At 39.4% G+C, this 20646-nt stretch overlaps 1 protein-coding gene across 1 annotated transcript in view; it reads left to right on the plus strand.

Moving 5' to 3' along the window:
• The first annotated feature begins 1372 nt into the window (after positions 1-1372).
• The window catches only part of marco (macrophage receptor with collagenous structure), a 30176-nt gene continuing 10902 nt past the window's right edge, over positions 1373-20646 (plus strand). Inside the window, exons 1-8 of the mRNA XM_026294795.2 lie at positions 1373-1566; positions 9985-10083; positions 10300-10466; positions 11994-12111; positions 12330-12392; positions 15229-15291; positions 16137-16196; positions 16669-16740. Of these exons, the coding sequence (XP_026150580.1) occupies positions 1458-1566; positions 9985-10083; positions 10300-10466; positions 11994-12111; positions 12330-12392; positions 15229-15291; positions 16137-16196; positions 16669-16740 (751 nt within the window). The 5' untranslated portion in view covers positions 1373-1457. The remainder of the gene's footprint in view (positions 1567-9984; positions 10084-10299; positions 10467-11993; positions 12112-12329; positions 12393-15228; positions 15292-16136; positions 16197-16668; positions 16741-20646) is intronic.

The raw sequence follows: 20646 nt of genomic DNA on the forward strand, positions 1-20646 counted from the left end.
TTTTATCATGGTGTGGATGGAAAGAGGAGTGGAGTAGGACTTATCCTGAAGGAGGATTTTGCTAAGAATGTTCTGGAGGTGAAGAGAGTGTTAGATAGGGTGTTGAGTCTGAAGCTGGAAGCTGAAGGTGTGGTGTTGAATGTTGTCAGTGGTAGCCACAGGTAGGATGTGAGTTAGAAGAGAAGAAGAAATTCTGGAGGGGACTGGATGAGGTGATTCTGGGTATCCCTAGTGGTGAGAGAGTGGTGATTGGGGCAGACTTCAATGGACATGTTGGTGAGGGAAACAGAGGTGATGAGGAAGTGATGGGTAAGTTTGGTATGCAGGACAGGAATGCAGAAGGACAGATGGTGGTAGACTTTGCAAAAAGAATGGAAATGGCTGTAGTGAACACATTATTCCAGAAAAGGGAGGAGCATAGGGTGACATATAACATAAGCACAAAAAGGTCTTACCTAAAGATTCCTCGTCTCCTGGCTATATATTAATTCAATTCAATTCAGTTTTATTTGTATAGTGCCAAATCACAATACAAATCATCTTAAGGCACTTTACAAATACAAAAAACCCAACAAATCCCTTATGAGCAAGCACTTGGCGACAGTGGAGAGGAAAAACTCCCTTTAATGGAAGAAAAAACATCCAGCAGAAACGGGCTCAGTTTGGGCGGCTATCTGCCTCGACCAGTCGGGGTGAGTGGATAGAGGAGACCGAAAAGAACAGCAACAATAAACAACAAATAGACACTGCAGGTTGGTGGAGCCAGTAACTGGCCTGGAATGTTTGTCTTTATCAGCTCTGTTTTGAAACTTTGCATTCATAAGACATCTAACATTTAAAGGAAAGTTCCAGCAAAATATCAGCAAGAAGAGTGAAAGAAGTAGGTTTAATTATTTTACTTGAAATTCTTCAGTAGGACAACAGAAAGGTCTAATATCGCTCCAGAGATCTTTGGATTGATTTGATATTATTTCTGTACGTTATGGAATGAATTCCCAGTATACTCTGTATACAGTTTACTGATAAGGAGGCATTCTTCGATGAACTATGTCACAACATACCTGACCTGAACTGAGCATCTCTTTTTCCATTGAACCTGCTCAACCTATTTAATTTGTGACTGACAAGGTTTCTGTTTTCCTTTCTCATCTACTGTGGGTTGTTATATATGGTCCTGACTACAGGGCAATGTGTTCATATGATTTTACAGGGACAGTGCTAAAAATGCAGAACTTTATAAAAAATATACTAACCTTTATTTTTGTTACTGTTTTGCAATGTCTTGTTGAGTAGTAACTTCCTCATTCTACTAAGTTGTTGCCTTGCATGGGTGTTTTTCTGTAGAGTTTTGGCCACCTCAGCTACAAATCTGTTGCAATCTGGGTTTTCCAATATGTGCTGTATCTTATAAGGCTTCCTGCAGTAGAAAATAAAGGTTACTTTGGACTGTAGACAGTATGGAGACATCAGTGGACAAGACAATGGATCGAGTCTCCTACACCCAGAGTAACCCACTGTTTGAGATGTCACTTAGTAGGAGTGATCTCTACAGTTTCCAGCCTGATGGTGAGTACCAAGGCAGAAAGGAATTAGATTCTGATCTGAACTGAGAAAACATGATAACCAGATTCACAACGTTTATGTCAGAGAACCTCCAGTTAACACTGCATGAACATAATGGCTCAAAAATGTTCTCATGTGCTTCACTGTGCAGTACTTGAGTTTTGAGACATTTACAAACAAGGTACAGGAGGAGAATTTTAAATCAAAGTACCTAGTCACAATAACAAGTATGTATTAATATTCAAAGAAAGACTGTTTTATAGTACCACAAATGAAATACGGACAGTTTATCTAAAAAATCATCTCATGTCTAACCACAGTTTTCACTCCTTTTATATCTGTTTTTCACTGAATTGTAGACAAATGTGTGCACTTCCTGACTACAGACGAGTGCCAACCAGCTGCGGCACTGACTCTATCGTACACAGTAATAGGCAGGTGCTCATAATGTAACAGCTTAACTGAGTTAAAGTATTGAAAAATAACTTAATAATCTATGTTTGCATAAGAAGAGTTAGCCCTTTGTTCAACTAAAAACTAAATTAAAAGCAGTAAAACAACAAATGGTTTATGTGTTAAAAGACAGCAACATCCATCCATCCATCCATCATCTATACCCACTTATTCCTAACCAGGGTCCCAGGGATCTGCTGGAGCCTATCCCAGCTCTCTTTGGGTGAAAGGCAGGGGTACACCCTGGACAGATCACCAGTCCATCACAGGGCCACATAGAGACAAACAACCTCACACACTCACATTTACTCCTATGGGCAATGTAGACATAAAACTTTATACATGTACTTCGGGAAACAGCATGCCAAATAAAGAATTACTTGATGGAAATTATTTGCATTGTGAACAAAAAAACAATTAATACATTTTAAAGAAGATAATACAATTAATTAAAAAAATAAATGTAGGTATAAAGTCATGTCTTTAAGACTTAAATATTCAAAATCTAATCACTTTTTAAAAAATCTCTACTGCTTTTCAAGTAATAGACCAGTTAAACCTGAGAGTGAATGCAACAGCTGCCACGGCCAGCAGGTGGTAGTGGCTACATCATTCCTGTTAAACAGACAGAGCAGGCTTTCTGAGAGAAACATGAGGCTACTGTCTCCTGAAGTGAATTATACTTAAACCCCAATTCCAAAAAAAGTTAGGATGTTGTGTAAAATCTATATAAAAAGAGAAAGCAATGATTTGCAAATCTCATAAACCCATATTTCATTCACAGTAGAACATAAACACTGATGGCAGCAACACATCTCAAAAAAGTTGGGAGAGGCCCATGTTTACCACAGTGTAGCATCCCCCCTTCTTTTAACAGTCTCTAAACCAGTTGCTGGAGTTTGGGTGAAAGCAATGTCTCATTCTTCAAACTGCTCAACAGTCCTGGGTCTTCTCTGACATTTTTCATTGCAAAATGCTCCAAATATTTTTGGATAGCACGGTGAACTATGCTCACAGAGTGATTTTTGGGAGTATTCCTGAGCACATGCAGTGATGTTCATCACAGAATCATGTCTGTTTTTAATGCAGTCTGTGACTAGAAAGAATGTTTTGTTTTGTTAAGGGTCAATCTGTGTTCACCTCTGAGACCTTCTGCAGATTTTAGTCAGTGTGACCTTTCACCACTATTCAGAGCTCGTGCCCACAGAGAAAACACTACGTGTTTAGCAACTTCATTATGGGTCCACAGAATCAGTGACCAACCATTTCTACATTAATGCTACATTACTTCTGCTTTTTGTCTAATTTATTTAGGAGCATGCACTACAAAACCAGAATATATTACCTTCAATAAGGTGTTTAACATGTTTTAACACAGACAGCCTCTTTACCAGAGCTAGAAGAGCAACAGTTGAGTACCAGCAGTGAATTTGTTGTGTGGTGGACGCAAAAGGTAAATAGGACCAAAGGTTGCAAAACTAAAGGCTTTATTGAAACTAAAGATAACTGGAGGAAAAACTTAAGTGCAGGTTCACGTTGGGAGGAACAGGAGACACGAGGGTCAGGACTAGGGCGGAAGGACACAGAGACAGGCAGGCACACAGGCTGACGGACTGGCAAACAAACAGAGTCTCAGGCAAAACATTCAGGACGAACCAACAGAGAACAAAGGGACAGGGCTGGTATGTATAAACGCAAAAGGAGAGAGAGAAAGGGACAAGTGAAACTGATTAGAACTGATTAACATAAAGCTACTGAGGACCATGAGAAGGGCGGGCAGAAACTAAATACAAAATAAGAGTGCTCAGAGGGAAGTCCAAATGAGGGTCATAACAGAAAAATAACCTTTGGCAGTGGAGAATGAAAATAAAATCAGAACTAGAAAAAAAAAACATAAACACTGAAGGATTTGAACTGAAAAATAAAAAACATCATTGAAAAAAGTGTTGATACTGAAAATAATTACAATCTTCTCTTTTTTTTTTTTTTAATGCCAGTTTTTTTTCAGTGGCAATCTTCTGATTTTCAGTTGATGTCAGTGATTTTCAGTACCAGTTTTTTTTGTTTTGTTTTTCACACTTTTTGGCGTGAAGAGGAGGGGCCCTCAGAAGGGACGGGGCTAAGGGATGTGGTTACTACATGTTACTACATGTTCTGCATATCATTTTGCATTAAAATACAATACAAAAAAGTCACACATACATATAAACATACCACACTTTTTATGTTGGTATGTTTATGGTGCCCTAATAATGGCTTTGCACCAGCAATGCATTAGTTTTAACCTACTCAACATACTCAGTGTCTTTGTTTTTAAGACACCAGATGTTATGTAGCAATATACACATGGTATACATCCACATAACCAGAAGAAAATTATGGAGCCAATTCGATGTCTTTAAGTTTTGGCATTGAAAATAAAGTTTGGCATTGAAAAAAGAATCATTGTCATTGAAACATCTTTATTGCAAATGGACATTAAAAATATATTATTTTATTTTTGTATCTTTTGCATTATGGTGTGTTTTTCAGTGATAATGTTTTGATACTTCCTGTTTTTTTTCAATAACTATTTACTATTTTTTTTCGATGGTGTTCTTTTTTGTATGATGCCGCTCCTTTTTCTTTACAATGCCAATGACTGTTTTTCAGTTCCAACTTTCTGACATTGTTTTGGCGTGGGGGGGGGGCTTAAATGGGCGGGGTTATGACACCACGATTTACATATAGTTAATAGTTAATTTGCATGCATACAGCGTTCCGCCGAGTAACCAATGGAGAAGGGTCAACTTGCACTTCACTGACGCAGCCTGTTGCTCACCATGGACATAAATACGTACAAGTTCTCCTGGAGCTCCTAAACCACAAATGAGTCTGTGCTCTCTGCCATTGTTTATTCAGAAATAAGCAAGATCTGTTAACATTAACTTCTAAATGACTTTTTGCTGCTTTAGTAGCAGCTGAAGTAAGCTGACAGCTAGCTAACATTAGCGACAATATTGTTGAGTATATAACGGTATATATTGTCTTTCATTTTACCAGCAAAAATATTGTCAATTGGGCTGGGTAAAATAAAAGTAATGCAGAGATATTTAATAACACTAACAATTAAACAAGTTACGACTGCAGCTATGATTGACAGTCTATACCAGGGGTCGTCAATTATGATTTAAAGAGAAAACGTCCTCAAGTACAGGTACAGGTCTGCAGCATCATCATGTTTAACTTATGTTTTTCTCTCCCTGTGACTGTCACTGCCGCTGCTACAAGAGTGCCAGCTCTTTTCACTTGGAATGCAGGTTTTCAGTGCCTCTATTCAGTGAACCACCTCCCCCTTTTAATAGTACATTCATTGGGTACAGCAGCCTCTCTCCCACAATCTCCCACACCATCTTTACACATAATAATCCAGCTTTGTACTAAGGAGGTGTGCTCCAGCTGTTCTCTGACAATCACGGTTCTGACACTTAAATCCATGAACCATGTAACACATGATGTTTCAGACACTACTGACCACAGGTGACCTCAGTGGGGTTGTTACTCAGACTAAGCTGTGCAGGGTTCACGTTATGGAGTAGAGAGGATATGTCCACTCTGGGGGTGTGTGATATTAGATGCATGCGATGTTGTACATTTAAAACTGTATTTCTAGTTATAATGTTTCAGTCTGCTATTAATCTTATATCAGGTTTCACGAACTGTCTGTAAGAAACCAGCGTGATTCTCTTAGTTTGTTCAAGCACAAAAAGGTCTTACCTAAAGATTCCTCCAGTCTCCTGGCTATATATTGATTCAATTCAATTCAATTTTATTTGTATAGTGCCAAATCATCTCAAGGCACTTTACAAATACAAAAAACCCAAAAAATCCCTTATGAGCAAGCACTTGGCGACAGTGGAGAGGAAAAACTCCCTTTAATGGAAGAAAAAACCTCCAGCAGAACCGGGCTCAGTTTGGGCGGCCATTCTGAGATCGTGGCGCCCCCTGTTGGTGTTGCTCTCCGGGTAAGCGAATCACTTTTGTCTTGCAAGCGTGTCTTGTTGTGTGTGTTGTATCGTTTGTCTACAGACTAGCAACAGACTAGCTATAGTTTAACACACCTAAAAACCAACTACATAAACTCTAAACAATTCATTAACTGCTACATTCCGGTACAAGTCAAGTACCTTTCTATTTTGACCGGTATTTATTGCTATTTCCTGACTTAGCGCTCGTTAGCCTACCGGTTACATTAACTAGCTAGTTAGCTTAGCTAATATGGCTTCTCCCTCTCTCTTTCTTGCTCGGTGTACCACGTTTAGTTAATCCTCTGCCTCCTTTAGCGATAATGATACCTGTAATACGTGTAAGGTTCTGTTAGCCTTGGAGGCGAGGATCACTGATTTGGAAGCGCGGCTCTGCACCTTCGAACAAAAGCCAGCTAGCCTAGCCCCATTAGCTAGTGTGGAGCCACCGAACTCAGGGTCTGTTAGCGGTCCAAGGGCAGCTCCGGAGCAGCCTGGAGATTAGCCTGGACGACGGTCCGACGGAAATGTACTCCTAAGCAGAAGCCCACGGCTCATCACCTCCCTGTTCATGTTTCTAATAGATTTTCCCCGCTCAGCGACACACCCGCTCTCACACCTTGTGCAGCACTAAGGTCTAGGAGGACAAGTATAGAAACAAGTCCATTATCTGAGGCTAACAGAAGATCGTTGGTGACTTTTAACATTGCTGTTTCTGTACTATGATGTGATCTAAATCCTGACTGGAAATCTTCAAATAGTTCATTTCTGTGTAAGTGGTCTGATAGCTGCTTAGCAACAGCTTTTTCTAGGATTTTAGAAATAAATGGTAGGTTGGATATTGGTCTATAATTAGCCAAGACTCCTGGATCAAGACTAGGCTTTTTCAGTAAGGGTTTGATTCTTAAAGGCCTGTGGTACGTAGCAGTCTTGTCGGGATGTGGTCTAAGAGACACGTTGATGGTTTAGATGAAGCAACTACTGATGTAAATTCAGAGAGATCTATGGGAGAGAAGCAATCTAAACATAACTGAGGTCTTGTAGATGATTCAAGAGCTACTGTAGTAGAGGATTCATTTATTGCAGGTATAGGAAGTATCTGCTGAATTTTATCTCTAATAGTTGTGATTTTATTTGTACAGAAACTCATAAATTCATCACTGCTGAGAGCTAAGGGAACACTGGGCTCAACAGAGCTGTGACTTTTCGTCAGCCTGGCTATAGTGTTGAAAAGAAACCGGGGCTTGTTCTTATTTTCCTCTATTAGTGATGAATAGTATGCAGTTCTGGCTTTACGGAGAGCTTTTTTATATGTTAGTAGACTGTTTTTCCAGGCTAGAAAAAATTCCTCTAAATTTGTGGAACGCCACTTCCTTTCCAGCCTTCGTGATGCCTGCTTTAAGGTCTGAATATATAAATTATGCCATGGGGCTAATCTCCTCTGATTCACTAACTTCTTTTTCAGAGGGAACACAGTATCAAGCGTTTCACGCAGTGAGGTTACAGCGCTGTCAACAATATGATCAGTTTGGTAGGGAGTGGGATTGAGGCAGTTGCCCTCCACTGTGTTGGCACATGGCATAGATGTAAATAAAGATGGAATCATTTTCTTAAATTTATTAACAGCATTGTCCGATAAACATCTGCTGTAGTGGAATTTTCTTCCAAATGCTGCATGATCCATCATCTTCAATTCAAAAGTTATTAAAGAATGATCTGACAAAATAGGATTTTGGGGAAAACTATTAGATGTTCAATTTCGATGCCATAGGTCAGAACAAGATCAAGAGTGTGATTGAAACAGTGGGTGGGTTTATTAACATTTTGAATGAAACCAATTGAATCTTATATTGAATTAAATGCATTGCTGAGACTATTAGTTTCAACATCTACATGAATGTTAAAATGTCCCACTATAATGACTTTATCTGGAAATTCAGTTAAAAACTCTGAGTAAGGGACAGGTTGACGGTACACAATGACAAGTAGAACTGGTTTATGTTTTCCAGTTTGGATGTGAGAGACTAAGAGTGAGGCTCTCAAATTAGTTATAACTGTTCTGAGGAGTTTTATAAGTTGAGGTTTAATAATGAGTTTAATAAGTTTGAGTGGAAGATCGAGGTGGAGGACCACCTCGACCTGTGCTTCGAGGAACATGAAAATTTTTATGACTGAGCAGGGTTGATTCATTCAGACTGACATATTCATCCTGCTGTAGCCAGGTTTCAGTAAGACAAAGCAAGTCAATTTGGTGATCAGTTACCAAATCATTTACTAAAAGAGATTTAGATGAAAGAGACCTAATATTTAATAATCCACATCTGATTGTTCTGTTTTTCTGTTCAGTAAGAGGAGTGGTCTTAATTTTTATTAGGTTTTTATGAATAACTCCTCTTCTGTTAACATCAGATTTATTTGATTTACATGTTCGAGGGGCAGACACAATCTCTGTGTGGTTTGAGGGGGGTGACAGCTCTAAGGAAACTGCAGAGAGACGTTTTAGACTGAGTCTCTGCGTCCCGGTCCCCTCTGGATTGTCAGGCTTTAGGCCGGCTAATAAACTCAGCCAGATTTCTAGAGATGAGAGTTGCACCATTAAAAGTGGGATGGATGCCGTCCCTCGCTATCAGACCGGGTTTTCCCCAGAAAGTGGCCCAATTGTCTATGAAGCCCGCATCGTTTTCTCGACACCACCTAGACAGCCAGCGACGGAACAACGACATGCGGCTAAACATTAATTTTCGTGACCTCCGATTGGCGTAATCGGGTGTCGTTGTTGCCGACGTGAATAACAATTTTTCCATATTTACGATTAGCCTTAGCCAGCAGCTTCAGATTTGACTGATGTCGCCCGCTCTGGCCCCAGGAATACATTTGACTATGGTCGCTGGTGTCTCTATTTTCACGTTCCTGACTATGGAATCGCCAATTATCAGAGTCGGTTTCTCAGCGGGTGTGTCGCTGAAAGGGGAAAATCTATTAGAAACGTGAACAGGCAGGTGATGAGCCGTGGGCTTCTGCTTAGGAGTACATTTCCATCGGACCGTCACCCAGGCTAATTCTCCGGGCTGCTCCGGAGCTGCACTTGGACCGCTAAGAGACCCTGAGCCTGAGTTCGGTGGCTCCACACCTGCTAACGGGGCTAGGCTAGGCTAGCTGGTTCAAAGGTGCAGAGCCGCGCTTCCAAATCAGTGATCCTCGCCTCCAAAGCTACCAGAACCTTACACTTATTACAAGTATCATTATCACTAAAGGAGGCAGAGGAATAACTAAACATGTGGCACACCGAGCAGGAAAGAGAGAGAGAGGGAGAAGCCATGTTACTAGCTAGCTAAGCTAACCGGTAGGCTAACGAACGGTAAGTCAGGAAATAGCAATAAATACCGGTCAAAATAGAAAGGTATTTGACTAGTACCGGAATGTAGCGGTTAATGAATTGTTTAGAGAGTTTAGTAGTTTTTAGGCATGTTAGATTAAAGCTAGTCTGTTGCTAATGTGTAGACGAAGTATACAGCACGACACGCTTGCAATAGGAAGTGATTCACTTACCCGGAAACTGCCACTGGTGACAGGTACCTATATTAGAGATACGTAGATAGATACATAGATAAATATGCATGTATGTATACTGTTATGTACTTTTTGTTTCTCATATAGATGCCGAAGGGTTCTTTATGTGTTTATATGAGATGCACAGGGTTTTTAACAATAGTTCATTTACTAACAGCATTATTGTCAACACTTTCCAAGAACATGTTTTTCATTTTAGATTTCTTTTTTATTTTCATTGTGACAGACAGCTGATATTTTCCTCTGGTTTCTAAATGTGTAATGCCTGGACCTTTTTCAAATTTTATAAAAGCTAAGTAACTGGGATTTCTATTTCCTGAGATGACTCTACCAAGATGTAGTTTGCTACCTGACACAAAATCATTTTGAATTGATGTTCGTGTTTGTGTTTCAGATCTGAAACCAGCTAGGCCAAGAAGACAGTGGTGTTTTAATGTGGTTGTAGCTTACATCATCTTTCAGACTACCCTTAATGTCTTTCTCCTCTATAAAGGTATAATTGCATACAGACATTTTTATGATTATGAACTTATGTCAATTCCCTGTTCTATTTAATTTAAATGTGATGTTTTGAAAATAATTAAACTTATTTATATGTCAATTCATATAATAGACTTTTTGGATGTCTGTTTTCTTCAAAATAGACATCAAACTTAATCAAACTAGAATGAAGGAACCATGCTTGTAATATTTCCCTTCTTCATTCCAGTTTTCACACTGGAATCTTCACTGTCTAATATCGGGTCAGGGAAGCTGGCATCCATTCAAAGTTCCCTGGGTGGAGAGCAGGGTAGTGAAAGCCTCCACTCTATCATCTACAACAACAGTCAAGAAGCCAAGTCCATGAGAAGCTTTCTATGGGCCCTCCAGAGCCAGGTCTTCCTGCTGTTTTCAGTTTTGTTTTCATTTGGTTTCACATTCAGTCAATTTAATTGTCTTTATCCAGTATTACAGTGACAAAATCTGTCAGGATAATCAAATTACTGTAACTTCCATAGAAATAATTACCATAAATATAGAACTTTAATGCTTCAGTATTTTAGGAAATTGAATCATTTACATTTTTTTCTGGGAGTGAGATGAGAAGATTCATACCATTGATTTTCTTATCCCATTTTCAAACAGAAAGAAAATGAACACATTTCTTTAAAATATGATACGTTTTTTTGGCAAATTGAACAGTAAAATTCCCTTTAACTCATTTGTGTCAGGAAAGCAATACGGTGGCTTTTGCTGTCATAGATAAAGATGCTGATGATTGTGTTAAAGGTTCAATATGTAATAATTAAGGTAAGATAAGGTTGTCTATTCTAAAGTGCCCATCGGAGTGAGGGTGAGTGTGTGTGACAAAGGAATGCCAGCTATCTAAAAACATTAGCTAATATTAGCACAATGTGTGATTAGTCACACTATAATACACACTCTGGGGTCTGAGGGGGTTTTGGGGGCCTGGACAAATTTTGACATGTCCTGACATTTGTGCTTTTTTTAGTGTCTTTTAAACATATTAATGTCTAAAGTCTAGTAACACTGTAATCAGCACAAAATTGGCTACAATAATATGTGAGCAGCAAGTTTATACATGATTGTGTTTTTGTGAAAGAAGTGTTTATGCATGGTTAGTGAAAAACTACAATTTTTTACTCACTGAAATGAGACCATAAAACACAAACAGAACATTGGTTCACAAGACTTTGGAGACCTGCATGTTGTAGGCTAAAGTGTTTACTTCAGAGTGTTGTGAAAGTCATCTTGTTCACACATTCACAGTAAACAATACACTGATTTAAATTTTCTAAGACACTTTTTGTCCAGAAAGGCCATATGCAAGAGGGTGTGTCTCAGGATGAATAGTCATGTGATTTACCTGTGAAGACAAAAGACGCACTCAACGACCAGACAAAGACGCACATAATGAGCCTTTCAGTCAATGTAGATGGGAGGGGATTAGTGCAGCACAATACAAAACAACGCAGAGCCAAATGTTCGTCATTTGAGTTAAAATCAGTGTTTTTACTCTGAGGACAACCTAAACTATTTGTCTCTGTGTGGAATATAAGAAGCACTTCTTCACGTCCATGACGTGCCATCATCCAAATGCGCAGAAAAAGTGAAGTTTGACGTTTTATGTCATTTCTCGGGGGTGTGCACATATTTACCTGGTTCACCTGAGATTATTTACAGTACATGTGAACAGTGGACAGAGTACAAGGCGGGGTCGCATTACCTGTAATGGATTAAGGCTGTACCAGTAAAAATAGTGCATTTAAATGTGGTGCATTGTATTGCTAATGACTGCAGTCTTGCTTTGAAGCTAATCTTTATATTGTTTTGTTTTTTTTGTCATGACTTACAGCATTGCTTTAACATCATGGTCATGATTCTGTTGTTTTGACACAATAGGTCACCAGCTTGTGTGGAGAGGAGGGCCAGTTAGAGAGGCTGAGGGTGGACCTAAGCCTGCTCAACACCAGCACTCACAATCTGCAGGGCCAAGTGGCAACCTTAAGCTTAAAACCAGGTGGGATACTCATCTGCATATGTGTATGTGTGTGTTAAGACAGTATCTTCTGGTTGTTACCTTTTTGAAGTTATTAGGTTCTAGGCTTTGTTAGAAACAGGTTCATGGTTTGATGTCAGTAAGGGGTATGGTGCAACAGTACATTGTAAAACCATAACAACTGGGACAGAAAGTGTCTGTGCTTTTTAATCCTACTTGTTTTGTGTCTGTGTCCTCAGGACCTCCTGGTCTTCCAGGTGCAAATGGGGACCGAGGTTTACCAGGACAGAGGGGTGTCAAAGGTTAGTCAATCTTTAGTGATTAGAAAATAAAGATTTAAGTCAGGTCTCCAACATCCTATCTAGAAAACAATACCAGAACAAATGTTTCTGGGTCAGTTTTACTATAAGTGAGTTGGTGGAGAAGTGTATATGCGCAGCAGGCAGCATTAGCTTTCAGCTGTGGTTCTGGTGATAATCCCAACATTGATGACCTGTCAGTGTTGCAGTGTACTCTCCTTTACAACAGCAGGGCTGCTCCACAGTACAACATTCCACTGCTTGAGTGAGTGAAGATTTGAGCATGTGTAAACATTAAAATTCAATTGGTTTTTACAAACAGTTGAGCTTAGCTGGAGAGTTCAGGTAAGTGCATGGACCTCACCTATAAAGCCACAAGAGTGACAGTCACTGAAAAATAACACTTGGCACTGAAAACAAAATCGGAACTGAAAGCATTTGTACTGAAAAAAACTTTGGAATAAAGAAAGAAAAACATTAAGACTGAACAAATTACAACCTTCTCAGTATTTTTTCAGTGCCAAAGTTTAAATGTCACTGTTCTACTACTAGCACTTAAATGTTTGTAAGAAAATGACAACTCTGGGGAACAAGTAAGTGGGTGACTGTGTTCCAGAGAGCAGAGCAGATCATCATGTGTGCATGTGTCTGTAGTGGACAGGAGGGGCAGTACAGGGACCTAGTGGAGGCCTTCACTGACTGGAGCAAAAGGAACTATCTTCTCCTGAACACCACTAAGACTAAGGAGGTGGTGGATTTTAGGAGATTAAAAGCACCATGCCAGTCAGTCTGCATTGATGAACAGGAGATAGAGACTGCGCAGACCTTCAAGTACCTGTGGATGGTACTGGATGAAAAACTGGAGTTATCTGCCAATGTGGATGCAGTGTACAGGAAAGGGCAGAGTTGCCTCTTCCTCTCAAGACAGCTCGGTTTGTACAGTGTCTGCAGTGACATGCTGTGCACATTCTACACTGTTCTGTGCTGCTGTCTGTTGGGGGAGTGGCATTACAGACAGAAACTGTAGGCGCCTGGAGAAACTGGTGAAAAAGGCCAGTTCTGTGGACCCTCTAAGAACTGTGGTAACCAAATGGTTGGTTTCTCTGTTGCATCTCGAAGTATCTTTGACACTGAACCCCACTTTTGTCCTGGTGACTGTTCCATTGGTGTCTGAGTGAGTTTGATAGTGTGTGGATGGTTGAATGTAATTTTATGTATATACTAATACAGTACATCTGCAGTTCCTCCGTGGATGACAACCAAAACCTTTCCAACATTGTGAATTTGAGAAAGATGGATTTATTTCCTACTCTGGCAAACCTGTTATGATTTGTTTGCCTCAGTAGTGTAGTAGGGCCCATCTATGGTCCAAGAAAAAACTGATAATCGCCATTGAATGCTGTGATAGTTTTTAAATAGTCCAAGTAACATTTTACATAGAAAATATAAGAGGCTACTGTATATGGGCTGTAATATAATTAATGTGTAACTGCACACCCTTTTTAATCTAAACTGTAGCAGTGTGCACAATTATAGGCAGCTAGTTTTTTAAAATATCTTTTGCTTTCCAGTACTATCCCCAATAGATATTCAGTATCTATTTAAATACAGTTCATTAGTGTGAATGCTGATTCAGCATTCACAGTATTGTTATCCTCACTTGTTTTTCGGTCGCTAACGCCGTCTGCATACTTTGTGCTAGAAAGACAGTTCAGGTATCAAAATGTTCAGCTTTTTAAGGACATTTCTGCTTGTATTCAACTTTTTGATACCTTTTATACTTTTTGAAATATTCAGCTTTTTTCAATTTTTTTCTCCCATTGAAATGAATGGAGAGAATGTTAAAATCCACTTAAATTTTGTCCTCTTTCAGCTAGAAACCTTTCAACCTTTAAACAGGTCAGAAGACATTAATCTATTAGTCTTGTATTCGGCTTTTTGATATCTGTTACAGTTTTTGATTAATCGCAGTTTTTCATTTTATGTTTTTTTAAGGCCTTTTCTGAGTTTTACATTGGTTACTATGTGTTACTATACAAAATAAAAGTCTTTTATAGGCTTATTTCAAAATAAAAGTCAACAAACACAAATATGAGCTTAAAATGTACTTTGGATATTGGCATATAAGAAAACCTTCCTTCAAATACTTCTGCTTTGGTTACACATCATTTACCTTCTCTATTTTTCAGCAGTATTTATCGGTTTTAAAACTACACTGGTAATACACAATTGTATTTCTACAATTTCACTGTTTTGCTGTTTCATTCTTCCCTTTTTCTTTCTTTAAGTCGTATTTAATTCCTTCAGTTCTTCCTTCCTTCTCTTCTATCCTATCCTGCTACAAAGATCCTTCAACTACACTGGCTTCTTGCATGTTGGCGTAAGGTTTCTTTCTTTTGCAATTGAAAGGGAATTTATTTGTACTTCATCATATCTTTCCACCCTTTTCAGCAATGTTGAATGTTTTTTTAGCTAAGCAAGTTAAGCTTCCAACGCCAGTTTTACATTTCAGTTTCCAGGATTCTTCAGCATGCATTCAGCATTTTCTGGGCAGCTCCATTCAGCTTTCAGCATTCACACGCATTTTCAGCAGGAAATGCATTTGTCTAGTTTTTTCATAGAATTTCTGCTAAAATGCCCAGTTGTTATTAGCTTGTTCCCCACAGTCTTGTTTTCATCTACTGTACCAACAATAAATAAATAAATAAAAATCTAAAAAGAATTCCAAGAGCTTAAGTTTACATATCACTGTTTTTCTTGATTATTCAGCGTGCTTTAGTGTTGAACAGCAGAAGATGCAGTCTGTCAGGAGATCTTATACCTGTATGTTTCTTTCCAGGTGACACTGGTGCTGCTGGCCCTCCAGGACAAAAGGGTGAAAAGGGACTCACAGGTCAACCTGGTAGGTCAGGAGAGGCTGGTCAAATTGGTGGATTTCATTAGGATTATTTGTGGAATAACGTACTTGTTGTATACCTAAATCTGTATATAATCTTTTTATAATCTGAAACTGGGGCTATAAAAAAGTGTCCCATCAAAACTAAAAGATGCTTTTGTGGCCTTTTTGGAGTCAATGTGTCACATTTTTCACATTACACTTGGCAATGCATGACTTCAAAATATAGGAAAGGCTTTAGCAGCAACAAATTTAAATGAATGCTCAAAATGTTATTTTCAACTTCCAGTCAACACAGGCTTTTCTGTATGTTCACAAGAGGATCACAGGCTTCAGAGTACCGGTGCGTCAGGTTATTTGAGCAGTGAAGGGCTGAGATGCTCCAGCAGATGGCAGAACATGACACAAACCATATCATCTATACATTGACTATGTGTCTTGTTTTTAATTATCATATATTTTAGACATGCTTTTTTCAAATAAATGTTATTATAAGCAAGATAATACTGAAATGGGGCTTGTGTGTTGAGGAAAATATTCTGAAAATATAGTCTTCATGCTGTGTGTATACCTTATGACTCATATATTGACCACTAATTTCCCTGATTCCTCATGTTGAAGGGTCAGTGAAAGAGGAACATAAAGTGATTAAAATCAGCAGATTGCAGTTATGCAATCCCTTTCTCTTCCTTATTTAACTTTTGGTCATCAGGGATAAAATTGCTGACATGTAGCTATTTTATACGAGCAGGCATTTATTAAATCTAAAAGCATGCCTACAAACATAAATAGTTCTCTATAATCATTATTGGTGTGTGTGTGTGTGTGTGTGTGTGTGTGTGTGAATATAGGTTCACCTGGGCTCTCAGGGAATGGTGCAAAGGGAGAGAAAGGAGAACCTGGAGCTCCAGGTAAAGAGTTGGACGTTACTTGAAGATTTCAGAACACTGTCCTGAAGGTTAAATCCAACCTGACTTGAGAACATGTAAACAAAGAGATTGTGAAAAACAAATTCTATTGCCCACACTCATTTGTTTCCTTACTGGTTAATAGGCGTGATAGGTCTCCTTTCACAAAGAGCTGCTAATGTTGAAATAAAGCATCGCCATTTACAGTAGTGTTTCTTCACATTGTCATTTCACTTATCTTCTAGCTGTGACTGTAAATAGCCCGATTTGACTTCTGACAGTTGTCTCCTCTACTTTGATTTCAGGCCCTCATGGTGACATGGGGAGCCCCGGTGAAAAATGTACCAAAGAATGTTATATATTATGTTTGTGAATATGTATACCTGTGGGGATGTGTTCATATGTGGCTGCAGCAGTGTGCTGAAGTGTAAGATACCTAATACAGTTTCATTTATTTGCTGGGCACTTCACACAGGATCTTCCGGAGACCAGGGTGTTCATGGGGTGAAAGGAGAAAAAGGTGACCTTGGAAATACTGGTCCACCAGGTCAGCTACATGCTATGTAATATCTATATGGTTGAACTGGTACATCTTCTGGTTACAATATAACAATATAATACAACTAGACAATGCAGTTTCTGAAGAAATTGCATTAGGATTGCTGACTGCTGCAAAAAGCTCGAGGCAAACCGTGTCGCCGGCCGCTAAACAGCTGAAGCACGTTTTGAATCGCCTGGCACAGTTGGAATAATCGAGAACTATGAGCTGTAGTGAGGGTGCTTTTATTTTTAGAAAATGCTATACAAGGCTTTTATTTTGAAAGGACAAAGAGCTGCAGGAGACTCATGGTACCTTATACTACAATCTGGACTTTATTTTGAATATTCCTGTAAAATGTAGTATCTTCCTATAAGTAGCTGTAGATTTTTATTGTGAAAGTCTCACCATGTCCTGGGAGCAGACACCATGGCTGACTTTAAAAATGACCTCACTTCGTGCCTGAAGCAGTATACGACCATTTTAAGATCATGTTCCTGTTTCAGGGCTTTTCTGTTGAGAAAATGCTATTTCAGGGCTTTTATTTTGAAAGAAAGTGACACTGACAAAGTGCTGCAGGGACCTTATACTAGAATCTGGACTTTATTTTGAATATTCTTCATATTTTACAAAAATGCAATATCTTCCTATTAATGGCTGTAACTTTTATTGTGAAAGTCCGAACATGGCCTGCTAGGAGACGACACCTTGGCTGACATTTAAAACAGCCACAGAGTCACTTGCTCTAAATAGCTGAGAATGGTCCCCATGTGTAACAGCAGTGGACATTAGGCAGCCAGTCATTCTTAATTACCAACCACAGACAGCTTTGATCTCTGCTATTGCTTTGTGAGCTGTTGCTATGGTGACCTACAGTGGGTACGGAAAGTATTCAGACCCCTTTAAATTTTTCACTCTTTCTGTCATTGCAGCCATTTGCCAAAATCAAAAAAGTTCATTTTATTTCTCATTAATGTACACTCAGCACCCCATCTTGACAGAAAAAAACAGAAATGTAGAAATATTTGCAAATTTATTAAAAAAGAAAAACTGAAATATCACATGGTCATAAGTATTCAGACCCTGTGCTCAGTATTGAGTAGAAGCACCCTTTTGAGCTAGTACAGCCATGAGTCTTCTTGGGAATGATGCAACAAGTTTTTTACACCTGGATTTGGGGATCCTCTGCCATTCTTCCTTGCAGATCCTCTCCAGTTCTGTCAGGTTGGATGGTGAACGTTGGTGGACAGCCATTTTCAGGTCTCTCCAGAGATGCTCAATTGGGTTTAGGTCAGGGCTCTGGCTGGGCCAGTCAAGAACGGTCACAGAGTTGTTCCGAAGCCACTCCTTTGTTATTTTAGCTGTGTGCTTAGGGTCATTGTCCTGTTGAAAGGTGAACCTTCGGCCCAGTCTGAGGTCCTGAGCACTCTGGAAGAGGTTTTCTTCCAGGATATCTCTGTACTTGGCCGCATTCATCTTTCCTTCAATTGCAACCAGTCGTCCTGTCCCTGCAGCTGAAAAACCCCCCCACAACATGATGCTCCCACCACCGTGTTTCACTGTAGGGATTGTATTGGGCAGGTGATGAGCAGTGCCTGGTTTTCTCCACACATACCGCTTAGAATTAATGCCAAAAAGTTCAATGTTGGTCTCATCAGACCAGAGAATCTTATTTCTCATAGTCTGGGAGTCCTTCATGTGGTTTTTGGCAAACTCTATGTGGGCTTTCATGTGTCTTGCACTGAGGAGAGGTTTCCGTCGGGCCACTCTGCCATAAAGCCCCGACTTGTGGAGGGCTGCAGTGATAGTTGACTTTGTGGAACTTTCTCCCATCTCCCTACTGCATCTCTGGAGCTCAGCCACAGTGATCTTTGGGTTCTTCTTTACCTCTCTCACCAAGGCTCTTCTCCCACGATTGCTCAGTTTGGCTGGACGGCCAGGTCTAGGAAGAGTTCTGGTCGTCCCAAACTTTTTCCATTTGAGGATTATGGAGGCCACTGTGCTCTTAGGAACCTTGAGTGCTGCAGAAATTCTTGTGTAACCTTGGCCAGATCTGTGCCTTGCCAGGATTCTGTCTCTGAGCTCCTTGGGCAGTTCCTTCGACCTCTTGATTCTCATTTGCTCTGACATGCACTGTGAGCTGTAAGGTCTTATATAGAGAGGTGTGTGCCTTTCCTAATCAAGTCCAATCAGTTTAATTAAACACAGCTGGACTCCAATGAAGGAGCAGAACCATCTCAAGGAGAATGAGAAGAAATGGACAGCATGTGAGTTAAATATGAGTGTCACTGCAAAGGGTCTGAATACTTATGACCATGTGATATTTCAGTTTTTCTTTTTTAATAAATTTGCAAAAATTTCTACATTTCTGTTTTTTTCTGTCAAGATAGGGTGCTGAGTGTACATTAATGAGAAATAAAATGAACTTTTTTGATTTTGTCAAATGGCTGCAATGACAGAAAGGAGTGAAAAATTTAAAGGGGTCTGAATACTTTCCGTACCCACTGTAAGCTCAGAGTGGGAGGGGGAGTGACAGTGACACACCACTTTACACACGCAGAATGGAGAAGCTGAGAAAGCTTCCCCTCACAAAATGGAGGACTACAGAAAAACTATAAGACCTATCAAAATAATTCTTTCACTAAGCGAGTGATTTTTCACACTGTTTGTGAAGATATTCCAGAAGATGAAGGATTGGTGGCGAGTTAGAAACAGCCCTCATTTGTATTTTTCACCAGAACTCCTGGAGCTCTTTTATAATGGGAGTGAATGAGAAATAGAGCAGTCACTCTCTGTGGGTTTGGTCACCTGGTGGAAAAACCGTAGGTCCTATCAACATAAGAACAGCATTACCTGAAAGAAGACAAAAATCTCTACTACATTGATATATAAATAGTTTATAATGCTGGAAGTTGACACAAGAAGAGAAGAAAACAGACAAAAAATTTGAAAAAAGCTGAAGAGCAAAAGCTGGAGTCACTGATGACATCACACACTCTAGCTCTCTCCCATACACACCAATGTAAAATTCAGAAAACACTTAAAAAAAACGATTAAAGAAAAACCGTAATAGATATCAAAAAGCTGAATACAAGATTTATAGATTAATGCCTTCTGACCCGTTTATAGGTCGAATGGTGTTTCTAGCTGAAGGTATGCTGACACAGTTAAAGCTGAAAGAGGACAAAGTTGAAGGGTATTTTAACGTTCTCTCCATTCATTTCTATGGGAAACAATTCCAACAAAATCTGAAATATCTCGGGAACTATAAAAGATATTGCGGAAAAAAGTAGAAGCAACCCTCTCCTCATCGAGCTGAACGCGACGGTGTTTATGCACGGTGTTTGAATGACGTTTGTACGTCGAACGGTGTAGGACTAGATAGAGACCGAAAAACGGCGGGAATAATAATGAAGAGAACTAGACGACTTTTTGCTGATCGCCGCGAAAAGCTCGAGGCAAACCGCGTCACCGAGGCACGTTTTGAATCAACCAACGCGGTTGCGATAATCGAGAAATACCGACTGTAGTGAGGGTGCTTTTATTTTGAGAAAATGCTATAAAAAGGCTTTTATTTTGAAAGGACATAGAGCTGCAGGACTCTCATGGGAACTCACAAAAGAATCTGGACTTTATTTTGAAATATCCTTGCAATTTACAAAAATGTATTGTCTTCCTATAAATAACTGTAGACTTTTATTGTGAAAGTCTGACCATGTCAGAAACCATGGCTGACATGGAAAATGGCCTCACTTGGTACCTGAAGCTGTATGCCAATAGGTAACGTCCATTTTAATATTGAGTTGCTGTTTCAGGGCTTTTTTATTGAGAAAATGCTATTTCGGGGCTTTTATTTTGAAAGGACAAAGTGCTGCAGGAGACTCTTGGAACCTTGTACAAGAATCTGGACTTAGG

This window comes from Mastacembelus armatus, chromosome 21, assembly GCF_900324485.2.
Source record: "Mastacembelus armatus chromosome 21, fMasArm1.2, whole genome shotgun sequence".
NCBI classification, from domain to species: Eukaryota; Metazoa; Chordata; class Actinopteri; order Synbranchiformes; family Mastacembelidae; genus Mastacembelus; species Mastacembelus armatus.